Here is a 15,909-nt window from a genome sequence, read left to right as displayed (position 1 = left end):
CAAGTGCTGATAAAATGTGACCATCACCCCTGAGAAAGACAGGTGAGAAAAGGCAGCATGAAATGCTTCTGCCCAGACAGTAATGGAAATGGCAAAACTTGGGAGGTTTTGAAAAACACATCCTCAGATTTGTTTGACCTTTGCTGGGGCTGTAGCAACAGCCGTCTTTTTAAAGGAACTGTTACCAATCACCCTGGGAAGCTGTTCAGGTTAGTTAAGATTTAAAAAACCCAACACATAGATGCAAAAAAACTTCAGACCAAGACTTTATTTTTTGCCAGTAACAGACATTTGCCACTCGTCAGCCAGATGTACAAAAAAGCCTCAAACCAAACCCAAAATCAATTGATGAGATCCCTCAGCTGTAAGATAGGAGGGGTGATAATTAAGTGTGTTTTGCCCTGGACTAGAGGCTTGGGAAGGAAGTGTTCCATGGAAGGGGACTGTACCTACTAAACTGTAAAATTGCATTTCTCTTAAAGAAAGAATCACTATCCATTTCTGTTCAGTACTTTCTTGTTTCTGGTGTGACACACAACCGTATCATTATGACAGTTCAGAGACTGGAACAGAAAGACCCTTTGTTTCTAAGAATCTTGGTTCTCTTAACTGCTTCTTTGGCCCTACTATGCCCTGCCTTTTCCAGACACTGTTATCCCCTTTCTTCAGCTCCAAGGACCTGACCTGCAGAGCCAGCACATTTCAGAGAATGGAAAAGGGAACAGTAGGCTTTGGTTAGCAGCTTTGGGGAGCAGCTCAGTGCTCTGGGGCAGAGCATTTTCCCTTTCATGTGACTGGAAATTCTTGAGAGTCAGTATATTTAACTGGTCTAAGACCACGAGATAGGATGCCAAGATATCACTTTCCTTGCTCATGGAAACACTTCAAAAGCTGCTGCTGTGCATGTTTACTAGCTGGTTTCTTAAGCCTGAGGTTTTTTGTTACAACTTTCATGAAAAACATTTGTTACCAAATAGGATTTTATTCTTAACAGGGTAGTTAGAATGCTATAGGTATCCCTGATTAACATTGCAATTTTCCCTTGCAGTCACAGAAAGCCATTTCACCTTGCTTTATCTGTCACTGGTTAGTGGCTGGAAAATTTTACTTCAAGGTTTGTGAAAAATTGATTTTTTTTTTTTTACAAAAAGAAGCATTTCTGACTAAAGAAACATCCCCATTAAAACGAGCATGAGATCCAAATGTGAAATCTGGCTCAGAACAAAAGCTCTCTGGTTAACTAAATTAGGAAAACTAGAATTTTTTTTTTTTTTTTTTCATGTCAGGGAGATCAGGTGGTGTTAAAATTCTTCTTCAGCTTGTCTGGAACGAGAGTGTTTCAGCTGCAGCAGCCTCTCCACAGTGTCTGCAATGGTTCTCTCTCCATGCACCTTGTTATCCCGGGTGCGGATGTTCACTGTTCCACTCGCTTTCTCCTTTTCACCAACAACTAGAAACAACCAAGATGCAAAGGAATGAACTTAAAATTTAGCAAGCTCTTCCCCCACCCCCATCCCCACAAAACTTTAGGCTTACTAAACAAATATTCTAAAAATCTTACAGATACCAAGATAATACGTGTATGTCTAACAAAAAAAAATTCTATATAACACACTTGGAGACTGTATTTCTCCAGAAACCAGCTCTATTCAGTGGGAAAATGTTTTGAAACAACCTCTGAACGTAAATTGAGATTTTTTTTTCCTTAATAGGCTGATTATTAACTTGTGGTCCTGAAAGTGAAATATGCCTGTGTCTTTTTTGTATCAAATGCCTGAAGTTTTAAACAACAGAACTTTTTTCATGGTTCTGTCAGTTACTCTGAGGGTGGAGTTTCTCTGTCAAAGGCTCCTTTGACTCTAGCGAATCCCAGATAACTTTAAGGTCAATGACAGACCCAATTTACATAACAGGACTAATGTGCTTCTTCAAATCAAAGACTTCACCATCAGTTTCTAATTGTCCCTGCACCACCCCCTCTGAAAGAGCCTCCTCCTATGCATGCAGAGCTCAGAAGTGCACTCCAGCTGAATGCAGTGAAAATATGCTATTTGTTTTGCTCCATTAGAAATACGAGCATAAATTACTGGGAGAATGAAAAATAACTGAAGGATCTGACTGACTAAGGACAAGATACTTCATACATATCTCCATGTTGCTGACAAAAGAACAGCAAAAAGCTTTTTCTATAGCAACAATAGTCCCTGGGGTCATAGTAATCTGTCAGTGACAGCTATAAAAGTGAGAAATGCCTATCATGTAGGCAGGAAAGACTCTCTGAAATGGAAGACTCTTAGGAACAAAGTGACCTAAAACACTGATTACAATCCTGCCCTGCTCACAGAAGATCAAATCCTGTAACAAGAAAGTCAGGCAGGACAAGGTAAGAAATACGTTACCTAGAATAAAGTTATACTGTGCAAGCTGAGCATTTCTGATCTTCTTGTTCAGTGTGCACCCAGGATCTACATCAACATCTGCCATGAACCCTGCATCATGGAAGTCCTGCCGGACCTAGGAGAAAAAGTACTTAAACTGTCACTCAAGATATTCACAACCATGAACTAATTACGATTTGTAGACTTAAGCCACTTAAGATTATCTGACCCCTAAAACAAAAACACTGTCATGGGCTCAGGCGCCAGAGATGAGCCCAGTTCAAGAAATTAAAATGCATTCAGCTATCATGCAACTACATACACACACAACAAATAAGCAGTGATGTGAACATCTAATGTCTGGACTGAATAGCGACTGGAGTTCCATATTGCAAAAGGCAGCAGGCTGGCAGAGCTTACTAATTAGAAGAGATTTATTATTTTTTAAATTTATTTTGCAGACTATTTTGTTCATAAATAGTGTGCTTGAAAAAACAACAGGAGATTGTTGCTAGAGGCTAAATATGCAAAGACTTATTTTCATCTTTCTTACTGCTCTGCAAGATGCACATGGCCATGGGAGACTTGAACCTGAAGGGTAAGACAGCTTTTGAGCTAGAGACAAAAACTAAATTTTCCGAAAATAAAAGTCTCACACAGATCAACATTTGTTGTTTATGTACCCAAAATCTAATTCAGGTTATCTTTAAGATGAATCTACACAACTTTAGCAGCTAATTGTCACTGTAATATAAGAATTACTGAATATGCAAAGACTTAGAACACTTGTCTGAGACAAATACTACTAATCATGTATGTCTGAGACAAATTCTACTAACCAAGTATTTCAGCTAAATGCAATATACTGAAAATGAAGCCACAAAACTATGTATATCACCTTTTGAGCATACTCATCACATGCTGGTCCCACTGGTACCACCATTACCTGCTGTGGAGACAGCCAGAGCGGCCTTCAACAAACAAACAAAACAAGTTTATTTAGCTTTCAGTATTCTTTCATCCTACAATCTACACAAGAGACTCATCGAGCCATCTGCTTAGACTGGGTGTTGAGAGCCCTATACTCGTTACAGTTTATCTCCTAAAAAGAGCTGAGTGTCTAAAGGAATTCAGCGTGGGCAAAAGCACTCGCTGACCGGAAGATTCATACTGTGTTTTACGACACATAGCAAATCATAATTGAGTTGTTGATCTTATTACTAACTAAGCACAGGAATCATTTACTTTAGTAGAGTCTTGTTATAATCAGAGGGTTCATTCCCAGTGGGTATTACATATCTATTACACAGGTAAAGTAGGTCATGTACATAAATAAGTCTTTACAAGGCAGCCCAGCTGCAAAAGCAGTTGGGAGACAAGTGCCTTGAGTAGAGTAGCTGTAGGCTGCACCTGCATGAGCAGTATCAGGCAGAATCTGCCATATCTTGAATTATTTCATATCTAAGGAAGGTGGTTCAGAAGAAATTGCCCTGTGGTATTCCTATGGCATGTCCCTGTGGCAAGCAAGTAGAACAAACAAACCCTCTTGACTCTTGGATGCTTGGGGCAAATTTCTCTCATAAAGTGTTTGCTCAAACTGGAATAATATGTTTGCAACGTTACCATTTGCCTCCATAGTTTTCAGTTAGAATGGCAATCATTCTCTCCACAGATCCCAAGATAGCCCGGTGAATGATAACTGGTCTTGTTTTGTCATTACCATCATGGCTGTAAAGAAAAGGGGTTTGTAAGGTTCTTTACTTGGTGCAAACTTACGCCTGCAAAGTGTCAATAAAGTTAAATTATACAGAACTTAAAGCCACCAGCCTCTGCGCTTACCTGACAAAGGTGAGGTTAAATCTGACTGGCAGCTGGAAGTCAAGCTGAATCGTAGCACATTGGTGGTAGCGGCCAATGGCATCTTTAATCTGAATGTCAATCTTAAAAACACAAAGACACAAACTTTTAATACAGCTTAAAAGATGAGGATTCTGCTCTGAAAGCAAACTCATTGTTTTAAGACGGAAGGTTTCACTCTATGCAGAGGAACTATACGTAGTTTTAGACAGCACAGTTTTACTTCAGCCTGTGTCAGGATTTAAGTAATTTGCAAGTTCTGATGCAAAAAATGTCAGAGTAAAACCAGGGTGAGTAAGTAGAGAGGCAATACTTCAGAGGGGAACTACATTAGATATCTCAGATTATTTTTTGTGATTTTCCATCTAGTACTCTCATGGACCTTTTCACTGAGTGGATTAAGCAGCCTGTACGTGCAGAACTGAACATGTGTGCACAAAAACAAGATTTCCTCAACCTGTGGCAAAATGGTAAACTTACACTTCTATATTATGCAGTATTTGAATGCTTTGTAGCTTATGTTACAAACTCAGGGTACGAGCATGGGATGAGAATCCTACTGTTAAATAATCCACTTACCAGTAGGGAGACATATGAATCAATGTCACTAGTCCTGACCTATGAGTCAAGCCTATTCTTTCTTTGGCATCTGACACTTAAATCCTGAGTAAACTTATGATACTAGTTAGACAGAAAAGATTGATAGAAAACAGTAGATTTATAGTGTCCTGACCTTATTATTTATCACATTGCTCACTTACTCATCATTTGACCAGTATGGCAATATGTTGAGGCTGTGTGCCTTATTTGAATTTATGTATTACACATCCAGATCAGCATTGTAACAACTCAAGACCTCAATTTCTTTCAACTTTGCGATTAGAAGTCAGCATTTATCACAGTTCAGCCAGTCACCATAGAGCTTCTATCAAAATTAATTCCTTACAACCTACTTTAATTTCAAATTCAGACTGTATCAGGAGCAAGTGTAAGGTTAATTAATGTTAACAAAGGTTCCTGTATATTTGCCCTCTTTCAATCAAATGAGGAAATTACTAAATCTTGTTTGCATGTCATGTTATGAATGACTAGCTGCTGTAAGACATCTCACCTAAAACACAATAAACTGAAACTGAATCATTAGCATACAAACAGAGTAATCAGAACAAGTTTACTAGATGAGAACACAGACATAAATGCAGTGTAGATGTATTAGGGAAAGATTTAAAAGCAGTTTACTTATGATTTTCTTGTGACCTAGGATTCACTTATCACTGAAAGGATTATTTCTAAAGCAGGGGCTGCTTGTTAGAACAGATCTTACAGTGCCACCTTCTGTTCATGTCGCCCACTAAACCAGTCAGCTCTGTTTAAGCTGTGGACAAGTAGTTTATTCATATAAATTGGGTTTAATTAATGAAATGAGTATTAGAACTCATGTTACAACTGTGTGAAAACCAGGATGACAGAGTATTATTCCTCTCAAGCATGTCCAAGTTTCTGTATCTGGAAAAATTTCAGCCAGACAGCATCTTAAAATGGCATTAGATAACTGTAACAAAAAAACAAACCTTCTTCCTGCATGAGGCCTTTTGCCTCATCCAAATAGAACTAAAAGCTGAAACCAGCTAGGGGTTAGCACATACTAACCTTAGGTCCATAGAAAGCTCCATCACCAGGGTTTAACTCCCACTTCTCACCAAAGGCATTGAGGCTGTTTTCGAGTTGCTAGAGATAAAAGGACATGCATTTAGTGTTTCTTTCCATGTTACAGCATCAGGTCAGCCTGCTACTACAGATAGGTGACCCTACTAAATTCTGTGTACTTCTCAAGTTACTGATGAAACTCATTTATTGACTGAAAAAGGAAAGTTTTGGAAGAGACTGAACTAAAAAAAAATAAATTAATTTAGTCCAAATTAAAACAAACAAAATTAATGCAATCATTTTGGAAGAGGCCAAACAAGCATTAGCTAAGATGCAAGAACTTTGTATGCCAGATTCAAAGTCTGTAGATGACACTGAGATGAGATCCACCCTAGTACACCAAATGTCTATTCCTGCCCTATCTTCTCTCCAGCATTGTACCTGCAGGGGCTAACCCTATGCCTTTTCAACCTCACTTTCAGGAGATGAATCTAAATCTTACTACAGGGGCTGCCAGAACTGGCTCTCTGTGCAGTTCTTACAGAACTTGCAGCTGCAGCCTTGCTTCTGTAAAAAAAGTTTATAAAACTACTGTTTACCTTTTCAGCCTGATTCCACACTTCAATATCTCCCAGGTACTTTTCAGGACGGGTGGAGAGATTCAGTTTAAAGGAAAATCCAAAGACATCATACACAGTACGCAAGAACTGCAGACAGCTCTTTATCTCCTCTTCGATCTTTATGACAAGAGAAATAATGTGTCAAGTATGGAAAAAAAAAATCAAGTTAGTGTGATTTTTAATGCCCGATTTCCTTTCACAGCAGCCCATACCTGCTCCATAGCACAGAATATGTGAGCATCATCCTGCTGGAACCGGCGCACTCGAGTGAGCCCTGTGAGAGCTCCTGACAGTTCATTGCGGTGCAGGACCCCAAAATCAGCCAAACGTAATGGCAGCTCACGCCACGATCTTGGGCGATGATCAAACATGAGGCTGAAGGAAAAATTTGTTACTTGAAGCCCACTGAGAATCAAAATTCTGCACAGAGCAGGCAGTGAGAAGCTACCAGTGACTAAGCACATGCCTGTTAAGCCAATGGTGTGATCTGGATAGAACCACAAGTCATATCTAATTTTGTCAGGAAAACAAATGCACATCTTTTACAGCTGGTAGGCTTCCCCCACCTCATAGAGAGAAGAAAAGAAAGGTCCTAAAACTGGGCATTAAAAGCTGAATGCCTAAACTGCCACAAAATTGGCAATGTCCCAGTATCTATTCTGGATATCTAGGTTTTGTAGTACCAAGGTAAGCTTCAGGTCTGAAACACAGTTACTGCAATGATGGAAAAATGACACTTCTCAGTGTCTAAAGTAAAGAGAGAGTGTAGACAACAACACTAACAATTACATCATTCCTGACCACATAAATATCTGAAGACAGCCATCTCTACAATTACACAGGCAAAAGGAGGGTGGGTTTGGTTTTTTCCCCATCATCTTTGCTAAACTGGATTTGCTATGTATTTACCAGTGTCCTGGGCAGTTCATGGGCTTCAGAGCAAAGACTTCCTTCTCCACTTCAAAGGAAAACATGTTCTCACTGTAATGCTGCCAGTGCCCTGAAGTCATCCACAGTTTGCTGTTGAACACATTTGGAGTGACAACCTCCTGGAACCCACGTTTTCGATACTCACTCTAAAACAACAGTTAGTTGTTTTACTTTATTGTTAATAGCATATATTGTATTTACAGTTGTTTTACTATTAGTTATCAAATAACTAACGAAGAAAGCAAAACTACAGACTTCAATTCGCAGCCACAAAAATATACAAATATATACAATATACATGACTTCGGGAGGGAGGAAGGGAAGAGAAAAATTCAAGTTGGACGTGCCATGATACATCCCTTCCACCAGCACCACCCTTCCCCCAAACAATTTCTCTGTAGTAAGCAAGAAGAACAAGTTTCCTCCCTGCAAGCAAAGCAGCATTCTTTAATTACTCAATGATAACTGATAGTACACTGCAGCCCAAATATACAGTAATAACACAGACTTCAAATGTTACAATAGGAAGATCAGGGGTTTTTTTCTACATATATTTTCAAAGTGAGTAAGTCTACAGGGCCAAATTAAGTAAGTTTATTAAAACAAATCAATATGCATCAGAGGAACAGCAGTAGTGTGAGTTAGCTGTACTACTAGACGTCAAAGAATTCATATTATAAAGCATCTTTATCACAGCTTTAACCGCAGATATAAATCACTGTAAAACATAATTTTGCACAAATTGTGACAAGACCAATTCAAAGAAATCAGGTTTCTTTAGTGCCTTACAGAATTAAGAGATTAAAATAACTTGAAATGAAAGGCTGTTACATGTAGCATGCTGTTGCATATTTTTCTAAAATCATGGCATTTTTTCTGTAAGATTTCCAAAAGACATTACTTACCCGGATGAATTCAATTAATGTATTATAAATGTAAGCTCCTTTTGGCAAGAAAAAACAGCTACCAGGGCTAAGCTCATGGAAGAAAAACAGTTCTTGGTCCTGCAGAAAAACAATACTTGAAAAACTCAGTATTTGCACCCTGCTTTTTTCACTTAACATTCACAAATGAGTTAGTACTGACTGAGCATCACTATCAGTTTCAAAAAAGAAAAGCCTGGAAAAAAAACCACAATATCCAATGCAGCAGATACCTTTTCACCAGTATTTTTGTGTCCACTGATAGTTACAGGTGAAGGGGATTTGTTCAATTTCGTTTCATGGCTGATGCTCTAAAACTTTACATCTAACTCCCAACTGTGCCCCCACAGCATCCTTTGTACAGCGACAAGTAAATGTTTAGTTCTGCTTTTGCAGGTAATTATGTGCACATTAAGTGATTGTGTGAACTATACTGAACTACAGTTGGCTAATGTTGTGACAAACTGTGGACGTGCTTGAGGTCTGCACAGTGCATTCTTCTGTATTTTTTCATGATGTACCAGCAGCAGACATTATAATGCTGTTCAGGACTACCAGTTATCTGACAGGGGTTTCTACTGAAGAAAAACAAACCCAAAGAACAGCCAACCAAAAGACATAGCTATGTATTCCAGATTCTGAAACTGCACAGAAGAAAACAACTGTGTGACCAGACTACAGCAAACTGTGTTGGAATGAGCACTGCCCACAGACTGAAGCATTCATGTGTTGCAGACTGAAGTGTTTCTGTTCTGTTCTGACTGATCTGTGGAATAAGGATGTCATTGCATTTAAAAGAGCAAAAAGTTATTTTTTCCTAGGACTTTGATGCTTGAAAGAAACGTACCTGACCTTGGAACTCAAAATAAAACAGTATTACATCTTGGTTGTGGCAGCAAAGTATATGCTGTCTTTGAGAGGCTTCTAGTTAAAGGGTTATATCCACACAGTATTTTTGAAATATATTACTTATAAAAATGTCTCACCCGCCCAATTTTTCTGTGATCTCTGCTTTTAGCCTCCTCTTGGAATTTCTCCCATTCCTTCAGCATTTTTGCATCTGGGAATGAAATTCCGTAGATTCGCTGGAGGGATTCCATATCAGCCTTGCCTTCCCAATAGGTAGAAGAATTCTGCGTGCAAAAATATAAATGTAACACTGAAGAAAGGGAGGAGCTTCCATATTTTACTACTACTGCCTGCTATGAAAAGGCATACAACTATTAATAAACCATTAATGTGAAACAACTAAGGAGTACGGAGAATTAGAATCTTAAATTCAAAGGACTGATCAGAAAAATCTAGAAACAAGAGGTGAACACACCAAGTAAATATGGTTTCAGACTCTCTCTTGTCTTTTTCTAAAGCCTATCTGCTCTCTTTGTAGACATCCTTTTCCAACTGTTTAGTCACTTTAACTGACACGGTTCAGTCAAAACTTAAGACAAACTTGTGTTCCTATCTGTGCTGGAATTGCAAGCCCTGGACATCCAGCTGGCTTCACACCATGTGTATATCATTCCAGCACACAACTCTTCACAATTTTCAACACTGAGTTTTTAACCAGGTTACTCATTTCACAGTACATTCTTGCCTCAGACCAAAGATAGCAACATATTTTCAGTGTAAGTTTCAGCACTTACCTTATGAATTTTTATGGTCTTTATCTTGCCAGTATGTCTGACATGAGGTCCTCTGCATAAATCTATTAAGGGACCACACCTAAGAATAGGAAAGCATTTATTTGGTATATTTAAACCTTGATCCATAAATCCAGTAATATTGTGATCCACATATAATTACCTGTATACTGTAGTAGTTGGAGTATTGACCTTCTCATTCAGGATGCGGCACTTGAATTTATTATACTAAGAAAAAAGCAGCACAAATACTTGTTAAGTCCTTGTTAAACAGGAGGCCTGGCCAGCAGTTTAAATTATTTGCAAACCTGATGCTATGCTGCATCAAAACAGGACTATAAAAGAGACACACAGAAGCACAAAGCAGCAGTGAAGCAAGCTGCCCAGAAAGCAGGTTGTGCAGCCTCTGTCCTTAGAAATTTTGAAGGTCCAACTGGACAAGCCCCAGGAAGCCTGGTCTGATTTCAGTGTTGGCCCCATGCCCTCTGCATGATATTGGACTGGAGACCTACAGAGGTACAGAGATACTTTCCAACCTGAATGACACTATGATCCTCCTGATGTCCCTACAGTGAAAACTCAGTAATGTCTATCTCAGGAATTCAAAAAAAATTGTTTGCTGCTAGGTACTAAACAGAAATGGTCAATTTTTAGCGCTGCTTGGACTTTCTCAGAAGTCCTTGTTCTAAAAAATGTTTTATGAAGTTTTTGGAATGCAGCAGCACATGCAGTTAGAGTATCACACAGACAAGATAATACAACATAACTGCACATAATACGTTGCAAATTTGTATCTCTGGAAAATAAATAAAGAATGCAAGTTCACTGATTCTGTGAAGGTCACCCAGGAAAAGAAATAACTCTTATAATCTCAGAAGATCTAATGCACATTCTCAAAAAACTACGAATTGCCCTTTGCTCATTTTTTTTGTTAGATATCACAAATGAGTTTATAAGAACCTTAAAAAGTTCATTTGACAGACTATCCTTTACCACTAATAGAACATGCCGTAAAGTTACAAACACTTAAAGACTAATTACATGAGGCTAGAAATAACCTTCTGAAACAGCCTACCTTAAACATTTCAAGTAGTGTTTCCTTCTTAACTTCCAGTCTCTCAAAGGCTTGTTTCTCCTTCATTATCTTTTTGCATAATGTTTCCAAAGCAGAGAAGTCATTACTTGAAACACCCCTAAAATAAACACACACATATAAAAGTAAAGAATTTTTGCTTCCATTTGCAATTTGTGATCCACTAGCTTGTGGATGGGAAGCACTACAAAGGACAAAGCCATCTGGAGTAGCAGATATGACATTCCAGGAACAAGCACATAACAGAAATTTTGCTGTGACTGCCACCCCACACCTCCAAAAAGCAGAAATACACAAAACATACCCTTCCTCAAGGAACATGTCGTAATAAAATCCATTTTCGATTGGTGGGCCATAGCACAAACAGCCACCATAGATCCGTTCCATTGCTTCACCCATTATGTGAGCGCTTGAGTGCCAGTACACCTAGTGGAAGTAAAAAAAGAGGGAATTAGTGAATTTCAAGCGTTTTATTTAAAACACTTTCTGAAACTCTTGCTTTAAAGGATACACTAGATCAGCTGGCAGAACAGAAGTGACCTGCCCAGCAACACTCTCAGCCCTAGCACCAGTGTTTCCAAAAGGTAGCATTTCCACCACAAAACTGTTTAGATTATGGTAGCAAACAACTCTTGTTTTCAACTATTGTTGAAATTATTCAATTATTTTCCAGAAGTCTGGAAACTAATTCAGAAACCTTTTTTCCTATGAACTTCAATCAACCATCTCTGCATAAAAACCAACAGCCAGTAGGCCATGGTCCTAGTCCAAAGATTTTATGCATGGGAAATCCTGCACACAATCCTGACCAATGTTGTAGGACACCTGAGGTTTTGACAAAAGTAAATCCACAAGAGTTAGTCTGTCTTGTGTAGCACAGACTAAAAACATAAATCAGCAGCCTTCACTTAGCCAGTAAGAAAACCCCGAGTCTGAATGCAAAACTTTTGTGATGGGTTTGACAGACAGCTTCTTGTACCAACTCATTTTTTCCAAAGACAGTATTTACAAATTTACTGGATATCCACATCTATCTGAATGAGCAGGAAAAATAAAGTAGGTACTGTTGCATATACAAAGAAAAAAGAGGAGCCCATTTGGTACTTTTATCATTGTACACAGACAGGACCTTTGTACTGTTTTGTTCTCAAAGTCAGTGTTGAAGAGATCAGTTCAAAAGACCTACTTCATACTAACACAAAGGTTGTAAATGTAAAAATTTTAATGAAAATAAACTTGACATAATCTATAGCAACTGTGAGCAGACTTGGCTACAAGTACACAGCAGAATGTACATTATCTGTAGTAGCGAAACCACTCTGTAAGGAACTATTAGGAAATGCAGATGGACCTACACTGCAAACCTGTTCCCTTCTCTTCATCTTCTGAATACAGTACAGATGCAAATAACTACTAGAGGTTGAATTTCAAGGGCAAACAAGTTTTGGTAGAAGATACTCACTGCTTGAGCCTCTTCATCTTCAAACTTAAGCAGCTCCAAGGTACAATCCTCCTCCAAAGGACGGTCTAGATCCCAAACCACCTTGTTCACTTTAGCAATAACAGTGTTGTCAGCTAATCCCTGACTACAGAATAAATATAAAAGTACAACTGTAAGTCACAATAAGTATACAGTATTTTGAAATCAGCAAGTAGAAGTCCCCCAGATTTGCCCTCCAGGTTTAATAAGATCAGGAGTGCTCAGGGTGGATACAGTGTCACAGATAAATTCCAAATAAACAAGCAATTTAGCCAGTCTTGAACACTCATGAAAAATCCTACTTATATTTCAGATATATGGGAAGTAAATTTTGTTATATACCCAACATTCATACATTCTTCAACATTTTTGACTTAGAGGCAGCCACCTCAAGGTACTAACCTGACTCCCCAATCCTACTGCAGTGTAAGATAAAACTTCTCTCTTAAAAATTATCCAATACTATTTTTGATGTAGTAACTTTATAGTTTGTATCCACTAGGCAAAATACCCTTTTCTTGATCCCAAATCACAAAAGTAAAGAAATTCTAATACTATGGCGGGGGGGGGGGTATGAGGAAATAAAAGGGAAAAAAAAAAGGTATCTCACCTTTAGGAATCACCCAATATTTGTAATTTTAACTGTCAGGGTGTTCACTGTGTATCATTCAAAAATGGCACACAGGCCTGTAGATGTACAATGCTCTTTTTGATAGGTATCTCCCATGCAAGTAAAAGTACAATTAAGTGAGAGATACTCATACTGTTAACTTTCTCTGAAATCAACTGAAACATCATTCAGCAGTCATCCTCCTCAGGCCAATGCAAGCTGGTTTGCAGGCACTGCATTCAATCTGATCATCTGCTAGCAAATCAGGTCTTAAAGCAAGAGCAGTACTTGCGGGAGAAAATATGCCAGTAATGTATATCAAAAAGATCCCAATTCTATTCTTACATAATTTTAGAAACTGTATCTTTATAAAGAAGAAAAAGACTGCACTCCAAAACTAAAACCCGATCAGTTACCTCCAGTTTATTACACAAGATGCTTTGAGAAGAGGTAAATGACTAAGAAATCACACATTACCCATCTCCTCAAAGCTGCTGTCTGAACCTGATAGTGTGCATCACAAAACAGAACCATACCTAATTCCACAAGCAATTTGATAAGGAGTAGTCTTCCAAGATTCAGCATCAACCTGCTTGCCATCAGGTAGCGTAACTTTAATGGGTTTACTGTCCTTTGCAGCTCTTTCTGCAAGGAGTGCATCATGTTCAGCTTTAAGTTTGTTGTACATCTCTAAACGCTCGTTGATAAATGCAGGCCAGGGATTCAGCTACACATAATAAAAAAAAAAAAAGAAATGGTTTATAGATTATTAATCTGATAGCACATTATGACAAGAATGCAAACAGTGGTTATACTTTTCATAAGCAGCTATGTGACAATATGTACATACATGCTGTATCTAATAAATAATCAACATTCTTCCAGATTATGTCGTATTAGTTACATCATTCATAATGTCATAAGGCTTCAGTTTAATGAAAACTATACCACTGTACACCTGTTTAATAAACCATATATGTTACTAAGCAACTACACAGTTTATTAAACACCTGTTTAATAAGCTACACAAGGGCAAAAATCAACCTGAAAGGACTGTATTAACGTAATGTAAAACCATATTTTTCTTATTAGGTCAAAAAACTGAGGCAACGCCGGTTCCTTGTCCAGCCAGACAGGAACTGACTCCAGCTTACACACGTGTCCTGACGTCAGGACTATCCGGCTGGGCACAGCCAAGGTTGCACAGCTCTGCAGCTGGCTCAGCACTGGTGCTGGCCCGCAGATGGCCCTCTGTGCAGTCAGAAAAATGTGTGTTTTACCCACCATAAAGACGGAAAAGACATGAGTACCTTGTGCAGGCTTTTCTCACCCCAGATTTCCGCCTCCTGCCTCCCGCTGCAAAAAGGGGCACGAGGGAAAATAATCACTGAGCCGCGGCTGTGCACATCTGAGCTGCCCTCCCACTACACCAACGAAACTTGGTGCAGAACCCAACAGTGTCACTTCACGGCAAAATCTGGGAAAAGACGTAACTGTATCGCCTGATAAAATACTTCAGAAGGACCAACTGTAGCAAATGCCACCAGCACACCCAGGACACGGCACCTCCCATCCCCCCGGCCGAGGGGCAGCTCACCTCCGACCGCCCTCCATCGCCGGCCCCGTCCTTCATTTTCTTCTTCCCGCAGTCTGCTTTCCTCTCTTCCCCACCGTCCACCTGCGGAAGGCGAGCACCATTTCCTCATTCTCCAGCAGCCGCTTTAACCCCCCTCAGCCCCACACCCCGCGAACAGACCCGACACCCTGTCCTGGCCTCGGGGAGCCCCAGCCCCGCTCCCAGCTCCCTTTCCCTGCGGCACACCCCACCGCCCCTCGGGAGCTGCCGAAGCCCAAGGGAAGAGACCTATCCCGCTCCGCCGCCAGCCCCCGCCCTCCTGACAGGGCTGCCCCTCTCCCGAGCCCTGACGCGGAGCCGGAGGAGCCGCCCCGGCTCAGCCCGAGGGGCACGGAGGTCCCACCTGTCCGTCCCCTCCCGCCATGGCCGCGCCGAGCCGGCCGGGAAGGGGCGGGCGCGCAGGCGCCGCTCGGCCCCGCGGCTGATGCAACCGGGGGCGGCCGCTCTGGCCCGGCCCGGCCCGAGAGGGGCCGCCCCGGGGCGTGTGCGAGGGGGAAGGCGGCCCAGGAGGGGCTCCGGCAACGCGGGTAAGCAGAGACTCTGTGAGAGCGGAGAGCGGGGTTCATGTCCCCGCACCCCTGCTCCCCTCGCTGCCGCGGGGAGAACCGCAAAGGGAATCAGGCTGAACAAGTCCTCTGAGCATCGCGTCCAAACTGTGACCCAGCACAACCATGGTACTAAGTGCTACGTCCAGTCTTTCCTTTAACACCTTCAGGGGCGGTGACTCCAGGGGTGGCAGTCCTTCCGATGTCTAATCACCCTTTCTGTGAAGAAATTCTATTGTCGAATCTAAACCTCCCCTGGTGCAGCTTGACACTGTCCTGTCTCTGATTGCCTGGGAAAAGACACCAACCCCCACCTGGCTACAACCATCCTTCAGGTTGTTGGAGAGACTGATGAGGTCACTCTTGAGCCTCCTCCAGACTGAACCTCCCCATCTCCCTCAGCTGCTCCTCACAGGACTTGTGCTCCAGACTCTTCCCCAGCTCTCTTGCCCTTCTCTGAACTCACTCCAGCACTCAGGGATGCCTGGATACCATTCCCCTGAGGCAGAAGTTCATCAAGGATGGATCAGTAAACAGAAGTACTCTTTGC

General features: G+C 40.7%; 1 protein-coding gene across 1 annotated transcript; it reads right to left on the bottom strand.

Moving 5' to 3' along the window:
• Positions 1–242: 242 nt before the first annotated feature.
• TARS (threonyl-tRNA synthetase) lies at positions 243–15,201 on the bottom strand. The gene is made up of 19 exons (XM_027895681.1): positions 15,158–15,201; positions 14,776–14,856; positions 13,715–13,905; positions 12,551–12,674; positions 11,393–11,514; positions 11,071–11,188; positions 10,159–10,223; positions 9,999–10,077; positions 9,342–9,488; positions 8,338–8,436; positions 7,412–7,578; positions 6,715–6,877; positions 6,482–6,619; positions 5,886–5,963; positions 4,218–4,318; positions 4,002–4,106; positions 3,277–3,349; positions 2,400–2,514; positions 243–1,450 (listed from the first exon to the last, which is right to left on the bottom strand). The coding sequence occupies exons 1-19, from the start codon at positions 15,176–15,178 to the stop codon at positions 1,302–1,304; spliced, it is 2,136 nt and encodes a 711-aa protein (XP_027751482.1). The 5' UTR covers positions 15,179–15,201; the 3' UTR covers positions 243–1,301.
• Between the last annotated feature and the right edge of the window lie 708 nt (positions 15,202–15,909).

The sequence above is a fragment of the Empidonax traillii genome, unplaced genomic scaffold (assembly GCF_003031625.1).
Source record: "Empidonax traillii isolate 1590-97213 ecotype Southwest subspecies unplaced genomic scaffold, ASM303162v1 scaffold464:size472915, whole genome shotgun sequence".
Classification (NCBI taxonomy): Eukaryota; Metazoa; Chordata; class Aves; order Passeriformes; family Tyrannidae; genus Empidonax; species Empidonax traillii.
The sequence above is the reverse complement of the archived record's forward strand: the minus strand, read 5'-3'. Positions and strand labels throughout refer to the sequence as shown.